At 37.5% G+C, this 19908-nt stretch overlaps 1 protein-coding gene across 8 annotated transcripts in view; it reads right to left on the minus strand.

The window, feature by feature from the left end:
• Positions 1-5359: 5359 nt before the first annotated feature.
• The window catches only part of si:ch211-199g17.2 (uncharacterized), a 66795-nt gene continuing 52246 nt past the window's right edge, over positions 5360-19908 (minus strand). For 6 of the 8 annotated variants that reach the window (XM_053612431.1, XM_053612435.1, XM_053612432.1 and 3 more), the window contains 19 exons: positions 19704-19787; positions 19211-19300; positions 18300-18368; positions 18075-18208; positions 17796-17903; positions 16355-16412; positions 15595-15684; positions 15370-15492; positions 15039-15284; positions 11821-11946; positions 10774-10833; positions 10495-10563; positions 10279-10412; positions 8952-9080; positions 8712-8769; positions 8532-8612; positions 8216-8284; positions 6939-8140; positions 5360-5856 (listed from right to left, as the gene is read on the minus strand). In XM_053612431.1, the coding sequence (XP_053468406.1) occupies positions 5845-5856; positions 6939-8140; positions 8216-8284; positions 8532-8612; positions 8712-8769; positions 8952-9080; positions 10279-10412; positions 10495-10563; positions 10774-10833; positions 11821-11946; positions 15039-15284; positions 15370-15492; positions 15595-15684; positions 16355-16412; positions 17796-17903; positions 18075-18208; positions 18300-18368; positions 19211-19300; positions 19704-19787 (2942 nt within the window). In that variant the 3' untranslated portion in view covers positions 5360-5844. Of the gene's footprint in view, positions 5857-6938; positions 8141-8215; positions 8285-8531; positions 8613-8711; positions 8770-8951; positions 9081-10278; positions 10413-10494; positions 10564-10773; positions 10834-11820; positions 11947-15038; positions 15285-15369; positions 15493-15594; positions 15685-16354; positions 16413-17795; positions 17904-18074; positions 18209-18299; positions 18369-19210; positions 19301-19703; positions 19788-19908 lie in introns of those variants that run through there. The other 2 variants (XM_053612434.1, XM_053612438.1) reach the window with 2 other exon arrangements.

The following is a 19908-nucleotide window of genomic DNA, read 5'->3' on the forward strand; positions in this document are numbered from 1 at the left end:
ACAGCTAGCTAACCAAGTATAGAAAAGTTTAATTTACCTGCTCCTCTTTAATTAATCATGAGTTTAGCATTATCACACCAGACAGTCAGGTCTCTGAGCACATCACTGGTTAACACGGAGTTCACACATGATCTAGAAAAGCGTTTAGACAGAGATAGACCTCTTCCTTCAGAGGAAACGTCACTCCTACTCTGTTTACTGCTCAAAAGTGTACAGAAAGGAGATTGCTACTGGTGAAACTCGGAGATGAGACATGTACAGCAAAAAACAGATGCATTTGGTTCGTGTTTGGTTTTGGGGGAACCAAAAAGAGTCAGGTGTCCACAAACTTTTGGCCATTTTGTGTATAAATATAAAAGGAGCATTATATCAACCACTCATGTATGTATAGGGATGGTTCAGAGAATGTTGCTTGAACTGCTTCTGTTAATTCATCCATCCATCCATCTTCTATACCGCTTACTCCTTTTCAGGGTCACGGGGAACCTGGAGCCTATCCCAGGGAGCATCTGGCACAAGGTGCCAGTCCATCGCAGGGCACATGTTAATTCATCCCATAACTTAAGTTCCCTCACCACACTTGGATTGTTCCCCCAACTCTTTCCTGACCTTGACATTGTAGTTTGAATAGATAATTTCCCCTAGTTGTCCTCATCATCTGATATTATAGCAGGAGAAAAAAAGAGAATACAAATCAGGCAAACCCCATCAGGAAGTTGTCCAAACAGGACTTTTCTCCATGCACACTGCATATGCTATTCTCCATCTCTTAACAATGTTTTGTTTTTCTATATTTCTTATTAATTTTCCATGCTTGTACTCATACATGAAAGGCACAGTTGTAGTATAAAAAAAACATATTTCCATACACTGAACTTATCATATAAAAATTTATCATGTTCCTTATAATAAATTGGAAAGGCACTTCCCTCATCACTTACCCTTGGTGTACACCCCTCCTGTGGAAACTCTTTCCTACAGGCCCGGCTTTCCCTTAAAGCCAGTAATGGAGCCCTTAGGCTGGCAAAAACAACCTCATATTTCAATTAAAGGCAAAAGCTCAATTTCATGCACTTTCACTACTCAAACATATGAACAATCCTTACCAACAATTTTTGTTGTTGGCTGTCATATTCTATCGAGAGGCCCACAGCTCTTCTCATGTGGGAATTTCCAAGACTTACATCTCCCTTCACCTGGGTTGGGACTTGACAATTGCCGTCATGGAAATTCAGCTGAAAACAGGAATGAGTCAGAGGTCTGACTATCCTGGCTAGTCTATGATGGGCTCATTCTCACCTAATTGAGATACAGTCATGTGAAAAAATGGAAATAAAAAAACATATTTGGACAAGCAAACATTTTATCATCTTTGAAACAGTGCTGATTAATATAGGGGATAAACTATCAAATGACACATAAAATTTACATTTTGTAGTAATTTTCACAATTTAAATGAACAAAAAAACAGATCAGTCACATGGAAAAAGTAAGTACACCCCTACATTTATCACACCTTCAAATCTATAAAATTTTAATCAGGTGTTCAATATTGGGAGCCAGGGATTAGTGATTAGGGAGTGCAGGTGGAACCTGTATTATTTATACCCCTCTCATATCTAGTGTCTGGTGTTCCCTTTGCTATTGAGGTGTGTGGTGTCATCATGTGAAAATCTAAAGAGTTCTGTAAGGCCTTCAGAAGAAAGGCTGTGGATGCCTTTGAGTCTGGCAAGGGATTTAAAAAGATCTGCAAATGATCATTCCACTGTAATCAAAATCATCTACAAGTGGTGCAGATTTTAAATGACTGTGAACTTGTCCAGGACCGGCCATCCCAGCAAATTCAACCCAAGAGAAGGTGGTCTGATGCAAAAAGAAGTCTCCAAGAACCCTAAAATTTCATCACAGGACCTGATAGTATAGGATATAAAGTGTAATCAGTGTGTGTAACTACAAAGCTGACTAATGTTTCAATGTGTGTAACTACAAAGTTTACAAATGTTTGAATATGTTAATCAGGTATAATCTGGTATGTATACCCAACAGTTAAGAATTACTTGTGGGAAGCATTATCTAAATTCATAGTACACTTGTTGATCAAGTTATAAGTATGTATTGAGTTAGAAGAATTCTGTGTCTTACTAAACAGTAGGCCTAACTGTTTTCTGTGTCAATCCATACCTCTGCACAGCAGGCATAATCTAAAACTATAAAACACTTTCTAACAAGTGGTATTCGAAATGTGTACATTAACTGCTTTGTGTTTGTCTAAAGCAGCTTCACTCTATGGCAGTAAATTAAGAACCTTGTGTTTGTCTAAAGCAGCCTCACTTTGTGGCAATAAAAAAGCAAATTGACACCTTCCACAACTGGGTTTCCAAACAAAAGCCACATAAGCTTGCAAATCAGTGTCAAAAGAAAAGATAAGAATTCCAGGAGGAAAAATACCAAGATGAGATTATAGGGTGAATTATGTGACAAAGTAAAAAACCCTGGTCTGGTAAAACTTTTAAAGAACATACAACTGACTACGCATGCGCCACAAATATAAGGTATCATATGAACATGAATAATTAGTTAAGGGAATGGAGATTGGACTGTTTCTAGAAAGAAAAGGTGAACGCCCCGCCTAGGGATAATTTTACTGTTTCAGAGACGTATATAAAGACATGTTTGTGTATGTATAATTCGGACCCTCTGCAGACTGTCTCACTTTATTGTTTCAATAAAGTTCATTTACTTTTTGACATCTACAAACCCTCTGTCTCTGAAGTTTTTTGCCTTAGGCTGGAAAGATTGATTTTCCACTACACTAGTAAGTCTTGCAGCTGTTGGTGTCAAAGTGCATGCTTTTACAATCAGAAACAGATTGCACAAATTTGACCTGCATGTCAGACATGTCAGGAAGAAGCATTTGCTGTCTAAAAAGAACATTAGAGCAAGACTACAGTTTGCCAATGAGCATATAGGTAAAATCCTGGTGTTTTGGAATAATGTGCTCTGGACAGATGAATCAAAGACAGAGTTGTTTGGTCACAGTAACAGCAGACATGTTTGGCACTGACCAAAGACAGCTTTTCAGGAGAAGCGCCTCATACCATCTGTGAAGCACGGTGGTGGAAATGTTATGGTTTGGGGTTGCTTCACTTCCTCAGGGACTGGACAGCTTGCAGTCATTGATTCAACTATGAATTCTGCATCATATTAAAGAGTGCTTGAAGATAATGTGAGGCCATCTGTTCGAAAGTTGAAGTTGAACCTAAAATGGACCTTTCAACGGGATAATGATCCTAAGCACACTAGGAAATCCACCAAGGAATGGCTCAAAAAGAAGAAATGGGGGGTTATGGAATGGCCTAGCCAAAGCCTGGATTTGAATCCCATTGGAATGTTGTGGGGTGAATTGAAACGAGCAGTACATGTAAGAAAACCTTCAAACATCTTGCAACTGAAAGAATATTGCATGGATGAATGGTCAAAAGTTCCAAAGCCTGGTGGACAATTATGCAAAACAGCTACAAGAAGTTATTTCTGCGAAAGGGGGCAATGCTAGCTTCTGAGGCCAAGGGTGTACTTACTTTTTCCACAGAAGAATATCACATCTATTGATACTTCCGTTGAATGAATGACTGAAAAAGCTTTTTTTCCTTGTGGTTTTGTTCAAATATCAACTTTATTAATAGGCACTGTTTCAAAGATGATCAAATGTTTGCTTGTCTAAATATGTCAAAAAAGCCAACCATTTCCATGGGGTGTACTTATTTTTTCACATGACTGTATCTAACAAATAAACTAGGAAAAAGTAGCTCATATTCTTGGATCCACTGAAATTTCAATTCATTTTTTTTTAAATCACAAAGCAGCTTTACAGAAATCAAGATGTAGGTCTAAATGCTTTTCTTCATACACATGTGTATATTGATAAATACCAATCATCTGTAATGTGGGCCACCAAGTCTGTTCAAGGCATAGCTGATTTACATTTACTGAAGTCCATAAATCTCTATAAATATAACATATAAAAAGCTCACAAAGTGAGAACCACAAAATGATAGTTAAACGCTAAAAAAAGTATGTCTTAAGCACAGTAGGCGCTAAACACTCCAGTAAAGCAACTCAGCCACTGCTGCATGTCAACTACCATATTAACGAGTCTCCTTATTCTTACATTTACACAAACTTAGGAGCTTGCATAGGATAAAGATTTTTCTTAACTAGTTTAATTTGCCTGAAAACTAAATTTCTTGTGTAAATGCTCTAGCAAACAAAATACACTTATATCCAGCTTGATAACGAGGCCCATTGTGGGTAAAGTACCATTAAATTAATGTTTTATTATATGGAGTTCTCCATTAAAAACAATCAAAATGTGGTAAAAGTTTAAAATATTATTTACAATTATTTTAAGCAACATTTTATTTTTTTACTTTTATTTTTTGATAGTTATGGTATCAAATATGATCTATTATTTTCTGGCAAAGATCAGTGATCCAGTGAAGCCTTTAAACTAGCTAAACAGACACATCTGAAAAGAAAATCACTTGCTAGTACTTTTCTGATGTCCTGACATACTTGTACTTTTCACTAGTTGTTACTCATAAAAGCATTTAATATTCTCTGCTTCAGTTTCATTTTAATAATGAAGCAGCTTTACAGAAATCAAGACATAGGTCTAAATCTCTGAACAAGCCAAAAATGGCAAGGCAAAACTTCTTGCAATGACACAAGGAAGAAATCTTGAGAGAGTAATGATTTATAATCCAAATGTTAAAGTAATAATGACGGATATAGAGAAAAATCAGAGTACTATAGTGTGTGTTGAAAGGGTATTGGGTATGTTTATTATTACAGCAGCAGTTCTTAGAAACCCTCTTAAGCAAGAGACGGGTGTAAGGAATTACCCCAAGTTCTTTCACTGCTGTACATGACGCAACTAGGCCAACAAGAAAGCTTATTTGCTACACTCGTGGCCCTTGTAGTACTTTTGTCTTGTCATATCTTGAATAGGAGGAAATTACTCGTGTGTCTAATGTCTTTTACACATTCCTCAACCTTATTAAACCAGTGCCCTAGAACAGAGTCTTGTGGAACACCAAAACTTACACTGTTTCTACATACAAGACTACTTATGTAAGTACAACTAATACATACTAATCTGTTTGTAAATTTGTAAAACAAAATGCTGTTTGGCATCCTTCTAATACCACAGCTAATAAAACAAACTGCACAAAAGCACAACCATGTTTCTGTCAGAAATCCTAAAATGAGCAGGTGATGTTCTATAAAGTTATGTATCTACATTTACATGTTATCTTCACATACTCAGCACATGCAGCCTTGAAATGAACCAAATAAGACAAACATTTCTGAGATTTTATTTAACAAAACATATCAGCAAAAATACAACAGCACAATAGAAAAAAAACAAACAAAAAAAAACAACCTCAAGTTTCACAAAAACATTCAAATCTCCAAACATGTATTCCCTTTCAAAATAATATACATTCAAAAGTGTCTGGGTAAAACTATTTAAATAAAAAAAAAAAAATCAAAGCAGTCTTATCTCTTATAAAACAAGGGAAAGGCCTATGTGGCCAATAAATACCATTATAGTAAATTTTACAAAACATCTCACATGCATCATTAATATTCCATGGAATTGTAACAGCCGGCCATGACACAGTTATTCAGAGTAATGTATAGAACAGAAATATAAGACCCTATGTAAATGACTTAGAACTGAAAAGAGCAGGTCATTTTTTAAATAAAAGGTTAATGCTTATTGTTTTGGCTATTCACTTTGGTTTTCAGCAACATCTGTGAAGTCCTTTGGCAGTTTCTTATTCAGTTCTTTTTCTGTAAAAGAGTGACAGAAAAACTAATTAGCAACCACTAAAAACACCCATGTGTAGGCTGTCTATAATTCAGGAATACACTCTAAAACTAAGTTCTCTAAAACTGATAACCCCATTTCAGCCACTGAATTCCACACATTTTCATTAAACTCTCCTGAACTGTCAAAATATACTCAGAAAAAAGTCCCTTTTCAGGAGACTGTATTCTAAAGATAATTTCGTCAAATCCAAATAAGCTTTACATATCTTTATTGGAAAGATTTTAAACAATATTTTTCATGCTTGTTCAATGAACCATAGAGAATTATTACACATGCACCTGTGGAACAGTCCTTAATACACGAACAGTTTACAGGCGGTAGGCAATTACGGTCACAGTTACAATAACTTAAGACACTAAAGAGACCTTTCTACTGAGTCTGAAAAACACCAGAAGAAAGATGCCTAGGGCAGTGGTTCTCAACCTGGGGCCATGGCCCCCTGGGGGGCCCCCTGGGGTGCCCCCAGATGGTGCCAGGGTGAGCGCATAGAAATTCTAGAACATTATTATTTAAAAAAATTAATTCTACCTGTATGTAAGTTGGGATTGTCAACCTTTGAACTATGACGTACGTAAAAATGAGACATTAATAAATTAAATCAATTATACACAGCACATTAAGACACATACTAGTGTACTGTTATCCACACGCTAATAAAACCTAAGTCTAAACCTATTTAAAATGGATATATGTTTTTAGATAGAGGAAATAGTCTCTTATTTGAGAAAGTTAATACAGAAGAGCCTAGCATGGAAAAAAACGAAATTGTGACGACTCTAGGAGGCCACAAAGGAATGCACCCTACACAAGGGGGGCGTCACGCTGAAAAAGTTTGAGAACCACTGGCCTAGGGCGCCTGCTCACCTGCGTGACAAAACTTATGACATACACAATTTGTTTCAATACATAATTGTAAAAATGTACTCAAGGCTCAAGACAAAGACAAAAAAAAAAAAAGAAAGTAGTACATATATGGTTAATTATTTATTAAGCAATTTCCAATATATAAAATTAATGTTTGGGATTTCAGAATGGGACTTACTTGTGGCCAGCCTGCCAGTGGGTAAACACCATGTTCAAATGCAGGTGTAGAAGTGACATTTTCACTGTCTGCTGCCGTTTGATCAGTGTGAAGTCCCTGATTGTAAGTACAGCAAGCATAGTAGGCGTGATATGTCTCTGGGTCCTGGAATGACCTGGAATGAATCGGCTGGTACACCTGTTGAGACTGATAAACTGTATGCGGTGTGGGAGCGGAGTTTGCATTCAGGAAGTATGTACCATTTGTAGAAACACCTGGGGCAGCTGCTTCATAATTCATGGTCCTTTCATCTACTGGCACTAAATAATCAGGTGCCACAGTATTAGATACAGCAATAACTGAAGGGTAATCCGGATGCATATACATGGGATATTGATGAGACACTGCATATTCAGGTGACATTTGACTAGTGACAGAGGCTGTTGTGGCGTATCTAGAGACCATTGAAAGGTACACATTTGCATTAGCATTAGGAGTCAGATTGGGGTCCAGAATTGTATCAGGAATTTTCCAGTTATAGTGAGGATTGAGCTCTTCATTGTAATTGTGCGGTGAATACATGAAGCTTTGCTGCTTCATAGCCGCAGACTTGGTAGAATAGTCAGCTACTGGGTTCGTATTAGTCATACTGGGTGTTTCGGTGCTAAACTGTCGGTTTTCATAATTCCAGACATTCTCACTTAAGCTCTTTTTCCCCAAAGGTCTTTTTTCAGACAGTCGAGCAATTTCTTGACCCTTCATGGGAGAGAGAGCAGTAATGGTACTAGTGCTGGGACAGGAGTCCATTTGCTGAGGTTCGAAAATGGATGATGAAGATTCTTGCTTTATACTGTTTTGAAGCACAGTTTCATCCATGGAAGTAGTTCTCTTACAAGCCTGAGAACTGGGGTCTAAGTCTATGGGAGAACTTCTAGAAGTCTTTAGAACTGTGGCTGGTGCACAATGTAATGATTTAATTGGATTGGCTGTAGTCAAAATAGAAGACTCCTTCTGGAGCTGTGTAACACTGTCTAAATCGTTGCCCGAGATCTTGTTTCGCTTTACTGGGAGATCTGACGGTTCTTGGTTATTCCCTACAGCAGGAGACTGTTTCGTATGACTGGATGGGACATCAGAGCATTGTTCTTTCCCTGAAAACGACCCATGAGGTAAATCTTGTTCAACAGCCCTGCGCTTAACAGATCTCCTCGGTCCCTGTGAAACTAGAAAAGAAGACAAAAGAGTTTTTACCAATATGTTTAAATGACTAGTTCAATTAGAAGTGTCTCATAACTTACTCAACTTAGGTAGCTGTAGTGAATATTGGGTTGTCACGTCTGTTTCAATCCTCTCCTGTTTTATCAAACCTAGTAAAAGATAAACGTAAATCATGATCTATTTTGGAGGTTTTTAAGTCAGGGCTTCTTCTGATACACACAAATCTCTCTATCTATCTCTCCATCTATCCATCATACTATATATTTTCAAACCTCTGGCCATGCCATATCATTACAAAACTCAGCATTAATAAGTAAGAAAAGCAAACAAACTCTGTAAATGACAATATAAAGTGTCTTTATATAAAACCAATGCAAATGATTATAGAATTCTCACGTTTTGCCATCTTGGGAGAAATGCAAGTTTTGAGTGCACAAAGGTTCTGCTCTTTTCTGATTTTCTGCAAATGTATGATGGCTAAGAGAAAAGAGAACAGAGAAAGTGGAAAGAAATATGTTTAGAACTGGAACACATGAAAACGTGAATCACCTGTCGATAAAATGTCAATGCAATTACCTTTATCAAATGGAATGCCTTTTATTTCCTTTAAGTCATCACAGTTCAGGTTCATCACCTACAATAGACAGGACAAAACAACATTCACATCAATACCACCAACAATAATAATAATAATAATAATAATAACAATAATAATAACAATAACAATAATATGACTACTATGTGGCCCACCTCTAAAGCTGAGTAAGGATTAAGTGGTCCACTGCTGCAATCAACATTGAGCAGTGTGTCATTTACCTGTAGCTCACCAGGCTCATCCTCATTGGTCATCTCCACTCTGTGAGCAAGCCTCATGAGCCTCATGGACCTCTCAGATCTACTATCGGAATCAGACCAGTCCTCAAACAAAGAGGGGTAACGTTTTTTCTGATGAAAACACAGGGAAAGAAAACACAAATCTGTGTCTTAAGCTGTGATACTATATGATTTGCATTTTCCATTTTGCCTGTTCAAACATAAGCTGTACTGGACGATTAGCTGATTTAAAAAAAACAACAACAAAAAAAACCACAACAACCAACAATAACTGTGGTCTATTTGTCATCTAGTATAAAAAGCATCAAGGAAAGGCACCACATCCAAATGGTTTGGTTCAACTCTATTCCACTTTTACATTTTAAAGTGGGATAGACATCAGTTTTATTCTCATTATAAAATTATAAAAGACTGCAATTATATACTAATGAAATTATGGGTTAAAAGTAAAACTATGTTTTTTGAAGAACAGCCTCAAACTGTTAGAGCTAAAACTAACTTAAAACGACGAATTTACACTGTAGACAAACTGGGCTCTGTTAAGCTCTCACTTTTTCAACTGTACAAATGTTCCTCTTATCTGCAGAATGCTGTGTAGTCCCAGTGATATCAGTTTGGGTTCACAGTCAAGGACACGCAGCTGCAAAGCTGCTACTCTGATTAGTATTTCAGTGACGTGATTTTTCTGTTGTGGGCATCATATTTGTGACTGAAATTCTCACTGAATTGTAAAGGTGAAGAATGGCTAAAGTCATTCACCTTACTTCAGAAGAGAATGAACAGTTCTTGACAAAACTGATAAAATATACAGTGGTCCTAATGTAAAAACTGTCCACATAAACGGGCAGATATTTGAAATTTTTAAACTGACCAAATTTGTGTTTGTTGGTATATTTTTTGTGCCACAAGAATCCTACCAAGTTTTCATTTCCGGGTGGATCACAGGGTGTATTGTCAGGAGGGGGGGAAAAAAAAAACTATAGGGAAAATTGATGCCAGATAACTAACCTTTGCTATTGATAGCAATACTTACTACGAAGATTAACTTCAACATAATGTAGCGAGTTAGCAAACATAGTTACGTGGCTCCATGACAAGGATGATCCGCTGCACTGCTGCTTGCCAAAGATGTATTGTGTGAAATGAATTGTATTAGAGCAGTTGATTCAGTATAAATGAAAACTAATCTTTTTACTAAAGTATATACTCAATAACACTTATGCACTCCGTCCCCTATTTGATCCACAAAATGCCTTAATTAGCTGAACAATAAACACAATCTTATTGACTCAAACCCAATGAGACTCACCAGGTAACTATATCTGTGGCCAGACTTTATCAGGTGGTTGTTGATGAGGTCATGATCGAGTTTGCTGGAGCAGGAGACACATAAGTACAGTGAAGACCGACCCTCACTTCTGCACTCAATCACTGCCGGCAGACCTGTGACATACATGAACACGCATCAGATAATTATGCAGAGGAATGGTACAGATTTATAAACAGTGCAAAACCAAATACTCACCAACCACAGCATCTGCCTCTGTTCTAGTTTTGTTTATACACTTCAAGTCACTGTGCTTGAGGGAATTCCCTGTATAGGCAATAAAGTTACCATTTATTTATTTATTTAGTAAAAACCTACTACACGCTAGTGTGTGTGTGTGTGTATATATATATATATATATATATATATATAAAATAAAAATCAATAATGCCATGTATACAAAGACCTACATTACAATGAAAATTATAAACCTGAATACGTTTGAAAAAGGATTAAGGTTTATCTGCACTCTCTCACCTGTAGGTTCTTTAGAACTTTTTGCTTCCAAAGTGGGAGAGATATTGACCCCACAGTAAACTAAGAAAATAAAGCACAAATTACTCTAAAGAAACACTCCAGCATTTTGTAAACCTAATCTCAATCCACAATATTTGAAATGTATGGATGATTACCATGGAAAAAAGATCAAAAGATGGATGTGAGATGAGATTAGGATTTCATCTTTTATTTCCTGTTAAATGTCATAAAACATAGAAGCTTTTATATCAGACCACCCAATTTTTATTTTGTGGCATGGCCTCTATATTTCTGCTCTTGAAGCCTTCTTCAAACAGTGGATTGTAATACCTTCACCCCTGCCCTGTGGAGGTTGTTGGTGATCACTGTCAGAGCTGTCAAGGGAAAAACTCCAAAACAACAATGTTTGTCATCAGCTGTTGTTGTTTTCCTTGACCGACCCATTCGGTGTCTGTTGCTCAGTACACCAGTGGGTTCTCTCTTTTTCAACACATTTCACATTGTTGTATTGGTTATGCCCAATGTTTGTGCATTGCCTCTGATTGATTCTCCCTCTCTTCTCAGCTACAAAACGGCTTGCTTTTCTCCCATAGACAGCTCTTTGTTCTTCACGTTGGCTTATCTTTTTTAACAACAAATACAGTCTTCACAGGTGAAACTGAAGGCTAAAATCAAGAGTAGATGTTCAGAGCTATTTACTGTTAATCAATCTAACAATACACCTGGGTAACACATCTACATATAAACACCGAGAAATAAAGGCTGAAATTCTAAACTCTCTTCTCATATTCATCTTTTGATCTCCAAATCAAATGTCTTCAGTCTACAGCTAAAACAACTGAATTGGCCTCGAGGGGACTGTAAGTGAATATTGACAGAAAATAAACAGATTTATTTTTTCTCAGTACATGGAAATGCATCAAAACTCTTGTCTGTGGTAATCACGCGTATGGTATGAATGCAGATTAGTTTGCGGTGGGGGACTTTTAAAAAGTGGCTCAACACAAAAACTTGTTAAAACATAAAAATATGCAAAAGTTAAATTACCTTCCTCATGACCAGTTTGCTCCTGTCTGATTGTGGGTGTATGAGGAGATGTGTGAGCTGGCCTTCTTTCTCTTAAACCTTCTGTGGCTGACTCTGGAGTTTCTAAGGCAGTTACATTTGGACCGTCTGAAATATAAAATAATGTATGCTCTGATAGAAAGAACTTATGGGTTAAATGTTTTTAGCTTTAAATGTAATTAGAAGGGTAGGTTATCCGTACTTATTTGCAAATTTCCAGTCAACAGCATTGAGGATAAAATTTTTTTTTTTGGAATCATTCTATATCATGAATCATTCTATAATTGGGGGTACATTTCACATCAACCAAAAAGTACAAAAACAATATGCTTTTTCAATAAAACAGCTACTGGTTTCAGCTGCTATATTTCAGCAGTGTAGCATGTCTGCTAGATGCAAAGCTTAATCATTAAACACCATTTTGATATTAAAAGGGAAAAGATGTTTTCTCTGGTGAGTTTGTTAACTATGTTATAGACAAACTGTATGCCATTACCTACTCTGATTAAATGCTACACTTCAAGGAACACACATATTTAAGGGATCTTTCATCTATTCTGCCATATTGATAGTGATTCTTTTAAAGGAATTTTAAGAACTGTATTTTTTGTGTGCAGATATCCATGTGGCAACACAGTGTTTATTTCTTGAACCCCAAAGCTACAGTTGTGCGTGTTATCACATTGACACATAAAAAAAAAAACAATTGGCGATGCAAGGGCAGCTGACTTCTCAGTACACGATTTCTCCTCTTGCCACTGTGATCACTTGGTGAATCCGCATAGAGGAGGGCATGACGGGCAGACTACTTGGCATCTTTTTTTTTTTTTTTTTAATTCTTCCACCAGATTCTCCTGAATGTAGAACACTACAAAGCATTGTAGAGTTGTTCTGCTGAAGGAATGGCATGACCTTGACTGACGAGCTTATCAGCTGTTCGCTTTAGGAGGCCTCCCACTCCATCTGGAGCTCCCTTCTCATGGCTTGTAATGGAATATAGTTCCATGTCCTGCTTTTGAAGCCTTGGTTCATGAGCTCTATGCTGAAGAGGAAGAAATTTCCCTTCTGCTAGTATTGGGTGCAGGGTCTGTCACTGAAAAAAATTATTTAAAAATTCACCAGATAGATAGCAGGCCTTTACTTCATCCAAAATAAGGGACTGGTGTGCCCACATGGCAGATAGACCCTTCTCCTTTAATTCCAGAATTGTGCCAAAGCACGTGATCTGCTGTCCCACCAACATGAAGAATGCCTGTGTGGAGCGTTGCTTGCTTCTGGTTTGCCTGGATTTCTGCTGAAAGCTTACATGAATAGTTCTCTGAAAAGTCCACACGTATAAAACTTTATTAGTCATGCTTTTTAATTAATGATAGTGGGTGAACTGATGATGTTATATAGTTGCTGGTTGAAATGTCCAAGTTGTTCTTGAAATATCTCTACCAACACTATGTCCCTTTCCTTCTTAACAGTGATTTTAATTGGAACCTTTTCCCTATTGCAATCATTAATGTTTATTTTCCCTAATGACTGTTTCGGTCGACCACCGAGTGATTTGGACTGCATGGTAATCCTGCAGGTCACCTTGTTTTGCTATGGCAAACTCCTGGTCTTTGCACTTGGGACACATGTTGCACATGTGTAAATCCTTTGAGGTTGGATCACAGGTTACTGACTCAGCCATGTCTTCAAAGTCCACACTCCTAATTAACTTGAGAGCATGTAACTTTTCCACCAGGATTGACAACCCAGAAGGGACACATGCAGCAGAACAAGGACTAGGAGAAGTTGGAATTAGAAAGTTTAATGAGAAATTTTCAGTGGAGGTTTTAAAAGGTATCATTCAAGGACCTCTTGTGTATCATTATCTTCCCTCTGATGACTGTTTGGGCTTTACCTGCTGTCAACCGTTTCAAGCTGTTTTCATCCCTTGTCAAATAGGCAATGACACAGTCTTGCAATCGGAAGCATAGGCTTTTGTACTTCATATTACCTCCAGCAGGGTTCCTCCTCCTCCTCTTTTTGGAGAGATGCAAAGCAGTGTGAACATGCTTTTGTAATTAATACTTTTTACTGATGCTCCCGGTCACTAGATGTGACATCTTCCTGTCTGATCTCTTTTTGGTTTTGGCCATGACAAAGGGTAGCTCTGTAGCTGTTTCTCTGTTGCTGACATCTATTAAAAATCATGGGCAGATTTTAAAATGTATTGCTTTAAGAGACATGCTATTAAAGCACTATCCAGCAACAATGACACCCAAGTCAATTAGTTGTGAAGATTTCTATGTTCAACTTGCAAAGGAATAATATCTAGTTAACTTTGTAAAATCAGTGAAATAACCCTTAATCCCTACTCATCATGATTCACACTCATGCACTCACACATGCTCATGTTCTCTCTCTCACACACGCACATACCTCTGACAAAGGATTAAATTATGACAAAAACTGATCTATGACAAGTAATTCATTATCATCAGTGGACAATGTTACCCAAGAGATGGCGCTAAAGGGTAACTTAGTTGACAGGTATGATTTCACCATTTTGAATCAATTTCAGTGGCAGGCCAAGCACGTCGTTTCCCTGATCAAGTGAACCTTGATCAAGTGAACCTCAAATTTGAATATATATTGGAATTAATATCATAAAAATGTTCACCATTGCAATCCATTATGTAACCAACATAGTTGAAGGTCAATGAATATACTCCTTGAAAATAGGTTATTGTAAGTGTAATAAATAAATAAATAAATAGGGGAAAAAAAGGAATTAACTAAATAATAAAAATCTTGAGTATTTAGATTTTAGAAATAAATATAGATAATTTTAAAAAAATTTTATTCATTATTTTGAACTCAAGACCCACTCACTTAAAAAAAAATGGACATTGCAAAAACTGTCAATTAAAAAACATCAAGGCAATTTCAAGCAAACTGAAACACAGGGTGCACAAAATATTTGAGATCATAATATACTTTCCCTTAATTGATAAAATAAGATATTTCTGAAGAAAAATATGAAATCACAGGACATGAAATGTACCCAAAACTGCAGAATGACTCATATCTTAATGTGATCCATACTTGTCATTAATACTTTTTTAGAGATAGCCTTCATTAGCACAATAAAACAAAGAATCACATTTTTATACATGAAGGATAGATGTGGATGGCTTTAGGGAAAGCTATACTGGACTACACACCTACAGCAGGGTTCTCCATTGTTCTTTTAGTGATTGGCTTATGAGAGTGGAGTGAACTCCTGTCAGACTCAGCTGTCAGATCTGTGTGTACCACAGACTGATGCTGGGGCTGTGGTGTTTGAGCCTCACTCTCTGGCAAGGCTTCTGGAGAGCTTTGACTCTGCAGCAGCTGATTATGTGTGCTGGTGCATGCTGTACTGCTTTTACCAAGCTTTTTCTGCACACTATCAAATTCTGGAAAACAATCTTCATGAACAACTGAATCAGTTCATATATTGATAATCAACAACCAAATCACAGGAGGCAGTTTGTTTCGTTTTCATGGCTTCACCTTTGAGTGGTACTTGATTACTGTGAAGTTCCTGAATTTGTGTTGTTTTGTCATGGCTTTGTTGTGACGTATGATCTCTTTCTTTTTCAGCTTCCACAGACTCTGGTAGTGACCTCACCATTTCTGGAGCACAGATAAAGACATGAAGGACATGAGCATGTGAAATGTGACCATGATAGCTGATTGAAACATCTATGGGGCTGTAATTTGTGGTTGTACAACTACCATTGCTTCTCTGATTCTGGCCTGCAAGGCATGATGGCTGGGAGCTCTCATCCAAACATGGTCCAAACATCCTCTGTAGTATTTCAATTGCTAAAATGTGCAAATACAGAACCAGCTGATAAACATATGACATGGTGATACACATTTGCATTTACTATGCATCTAACCATCTAAGAGATTTAGTTATTAAACCTTTTGTTCTGCTAAACGCTAGATCACTAAAAGTATGTGGACATCTGACCAATCACATCCATATGTGCTTGTTGAACATCCCATTCCAAAGTTAGTCCTTCTTTGCTACTACAATAACCTCCACTCATCTGGTAACACTTTCCACTAGATTTTGGAGTGTGGCTGGATTTCTGCCCATTCAGCAACATGAGCATTAGTGAAGTCAGGCACTGATTTTGGGTGATAAAGTCTGACATGCAATCGGCGTTCCAGTTAATCCTAAAGGTGTTCAGTGGGATTGAGGTCAGGGTTCTGTGCGGGCCACCGTAATTCTTCCACACCAACCCTAGCAAACCATGTCTTTCTGGACCTCGCATTGTGCACAACCATGATGGAACAGGTCTGGGCCTCTTAGTTCCAGGAAAGCAAAATTATAATGCTACAGCACACAAAGACATTCTTGACAAATGTGTGCCTCCAACTTTGTGGCAACAGTTTGGGGAAGAATCACATATGGGTGTGATAGTCAGGTGTCCACATACTTTTGGTGAGATCTTGCATATACAAACACATACATGCACACACTAACCTTCATGGAAGTCTGCAGAACGCAGAGACTCGTGCTGGTTTTGGTTCAGCTTGATGACCTGTACAATAAAAACACAGTACTGAGGTCTATATTATGGTCTAGTGCAGAGAACGTTAAAGGAAAGCAGTTGTACAGTTAAAGGAATACAATTTGTTACTGCAGGCCTTATATCAAAGGAATTAGAGCAGTATATACACTCACCAAACACTTTATTAGGAACGCTTTACTAATGATATATACTATACTTTAGAGCAGGGCCTCCCTCAGCTCTTAAAAAAAAAAGCCTCGATTCCACAAGATGTTAGAAACAATCCTTTGAGATTCTGGTCCATGTTGACACACAATTCCTTCAGATTTTTCAGGTGCACTTTCATACTGTGAATCTCCTGTTCTACCAGATCCCAAAGATGTTCTATTGGATTCAGATCTGGTTACTGGGAAGGCCAGTGAAGAAAACTGAACTCATTGTCACGTTCATAAAACCAGTTTGAGATGAGTTTTGCTTTGTGACATGGTGCATTATCATGCTGGAAATAGCCATTAAAAGATGGGTAAATTGTGGACATGAAAGGATCCACATGGTCAGCAACAATACTCCAGTAGGCTGTGGCATTCAAGTGATGACTGTTTGGTATTAATGGGCCCAAAGTGTGAAAACATTACACCACCTTCACCAGCCTGGACTGTCGACACAAGGCAGGTTGAGTCCATGGATTCATCCTGTTGTTGCCAAATTCTAGAGATTTATATCTATAGAGATTCATCAGACCTGATGAAGTTTTCCAGTATTCAGCTGTCCAGTTTTGGTGAGCCTGTGCCCAGTGCAGCCTCAGATTTATGTTCTTGGCTGACAGAAGCAGAACCCGACGTGGTCTTCTGCTGTTGTAGCCCATTCGCCTTAAGGTTCAACGAGTTGTGCATTCTCAGACTCTTTTCTGCTCACCACAATTGTACAGACTGGTTATGTGGGTTACTGTAGCCTTTCTATCAGATCAAACCAGTCTGGTCATTCTCTGCTGACCTCTTTCATCAACAAGGCGTTTCTGTCCGCAGAACATCATCAACAGACAAAACAGACTGAGACTGTTGTGCGTGAAAATCCCAGGAGATCAGCATTTACTCAAATACTAAAACCACCTGTCTGGCACCAACAATCACGCAACGGTCAAAAACAACAAGGTCACATTTTTCCCCCATTCTGATGGTTGATGGGAACATTACCTGAAGCTGCTGGCCCATTGATTTTATGCATTGCACTGCTTCCATATGATTAGATAATAGTATGAATTAATAAATGAAGGTGTACAGGTGTTCCTAATAAAGTGCTCAGTGGGTGTGTGTGTCTCGGTGTCTCCTAAAATTGAATATCAGACAAAATTTTAATTTCTTCAAAGAAGCAGTTTGAAGAAGATTAATACGCTATTTACCCTAGATAGCTTACCTTAGCATCTAACCCCTTCTCTGCCAATACCAGTTTCTCAGCCAAGTCACGAACGGTCATCTGATGAATGGTCTGCCACTGCTGAAATAGCTCATGATACTGGGTGCTCTAAAAGAACAGCATATGCAAACTTATTTAATGCAAAACTAACGTAACACTTTGAGCATATTCTTATTGCGCACAACGGGCCATATTCAGAGCAGAGTTAAGCTCATAGTGAAGATTTAATACTCAAGATTTAATACAGCCTAATATGAATATAAACACTCTAGAACTCACAATGGACAAGTGTTGGTGCCGTTCACTGGTCATATGGGCACAAAAGTTCTTGTTGCTAACATTCTCAGCACAGTTTAGACACAGGAAAAAAGTTGGCTGTGAAATACCTCGGCACTCCAATATATTAGACAGACCTGCAAACACAAATAAACTAAATTTCACACAAAAAATTTTTTCCCCCGCAGACACAATGGCACACTAATGAAAAGATTCATGCACACGTACCTATAATTGGAACTGTGTTAGGAAGTCCCTTCACATGGAGAAACCAGGAGGCATGACTCTGTCCCAGCACTGTGATAAAATCGACAATACTTGATTATAAAAAACATTGTCAACGAATATCATTATCGATTAGTTGGTCCGTGCGTGGTCCAACTAATCCGAAACCACGCTACATATATATATATTTTTTTTGGGGGGGGGGGGGTATTTAAATGTATCAAAACGTATTCAAATGAGATGTTTTAAAATTGATCAATTCGGTTATTCGCAAATATCACGTCAGCTGAGCTGATGATCATTCATTGATGGATTTATTTTAAATTTATTTACAAATGAAATGATAATTTGCAAAAACCTGAGTGGTAGACAAGTTCAAGTGTTGCATTGATGGATAAAATAAACAAAGGATAATTAAGAGAGTGAAATTAAATGTCACACCAACAATAAAATGTAAGAAATTTAATCTGGAAATGTTTTGATTCAATTTTAATGTTAATATTATTAAAGTTTAATATTAATATAATAAAGCAACATATATAGAAATGACTGTTTAATATATAGCCTATAATTGTTGTGGAGTGAGGGGGTCCTTGTGGATTGTTCGAAATATTCTAGGGCCCAAAGCTCACAAAAGGTTGAGAACCACTGGTCTAGTGTATAAAATTTAGAAAGGTAATATCATCTCAAATGAAATACATTCGTTTTTAGTTTTACTAACCTGAAAGTTTGCCCCCATCTGATTAATCACAAAAAATTAATCGGCCAACTAATCGATTATGAAAATAGTCATTCGTTGCAGCCCAAGTATACGCCATTCAATAAATGCGAAATAATGGAAATAAAGCTGATGCTTATATGCATAAACTGCGCAGGCTACTAGAAATGCTAAGGATCTGAAAAAAGTGACAAACCTGTGGGTAGGTTTGGAAAATAGTAATTTTTTGATGGTCTAGTGTCATGTCGAAGTTCACTTTCATTTCTCAGGATGGACTGGCGATACGCTGCACATACAGACACAACGTTCAAATTTAATCAGAAACTAACTACTTACTCGTCTCCAATAAACATCAGTTAAAACATTAACAGCATCATTAATACATTCTTGTTCGAATTACTGAAAGCGTTTGGAGAAGGGGAGGAATAAATTTTGGAGAAGAGGGAGCATAAAGAGCAGATACATATACAGGAAAGGTATGACACTGTTACTAAGGAAACAAAACATCACTGGCATAGTCAGCTCAGTATTCTAAATCATATTAATGGGATGTTTTTAATTTATTAAGCTATACAAGCAGAACGGATCAGTCTCAATCTTAACCCAAGAATATTCAACCACCCCTGTCTGAATACATTCAGACTTACTGATGTGGCTGCACATTGCATAGCAGTGAAATGCAGACTTACTGAGCTTCGATCCACTAGTGCCTTTGGACTCTGCATATGAAGTTGAGGCACCTGGCCCTGTTTCAGGATGAACAAGACCTGCAACTAGAACAATGATGAATGATGAATTAGAGATCACTAATGGCATTTTCCCCACTAGGAAAATTTACAGTCTGTGAAAAGGGCTACTCGGACGGGAACAGATTTATAAGGGATAATCCCGTGC

This window comes from Ictalurus furcatus, chromosome 24 (assembly GCF_023375685.1).
Source record: "Ictalurus furcatus strain D&B chromosome 24, Billie_1.0, whole genome shotgun sequence".
Classification (NCBI taxonomy): Eukaryota; Metazoa; Chordata; class Actinopteri; order Siluriformes; family Ictaluridae; genus Ictalurus; species Ictalurus furcatus.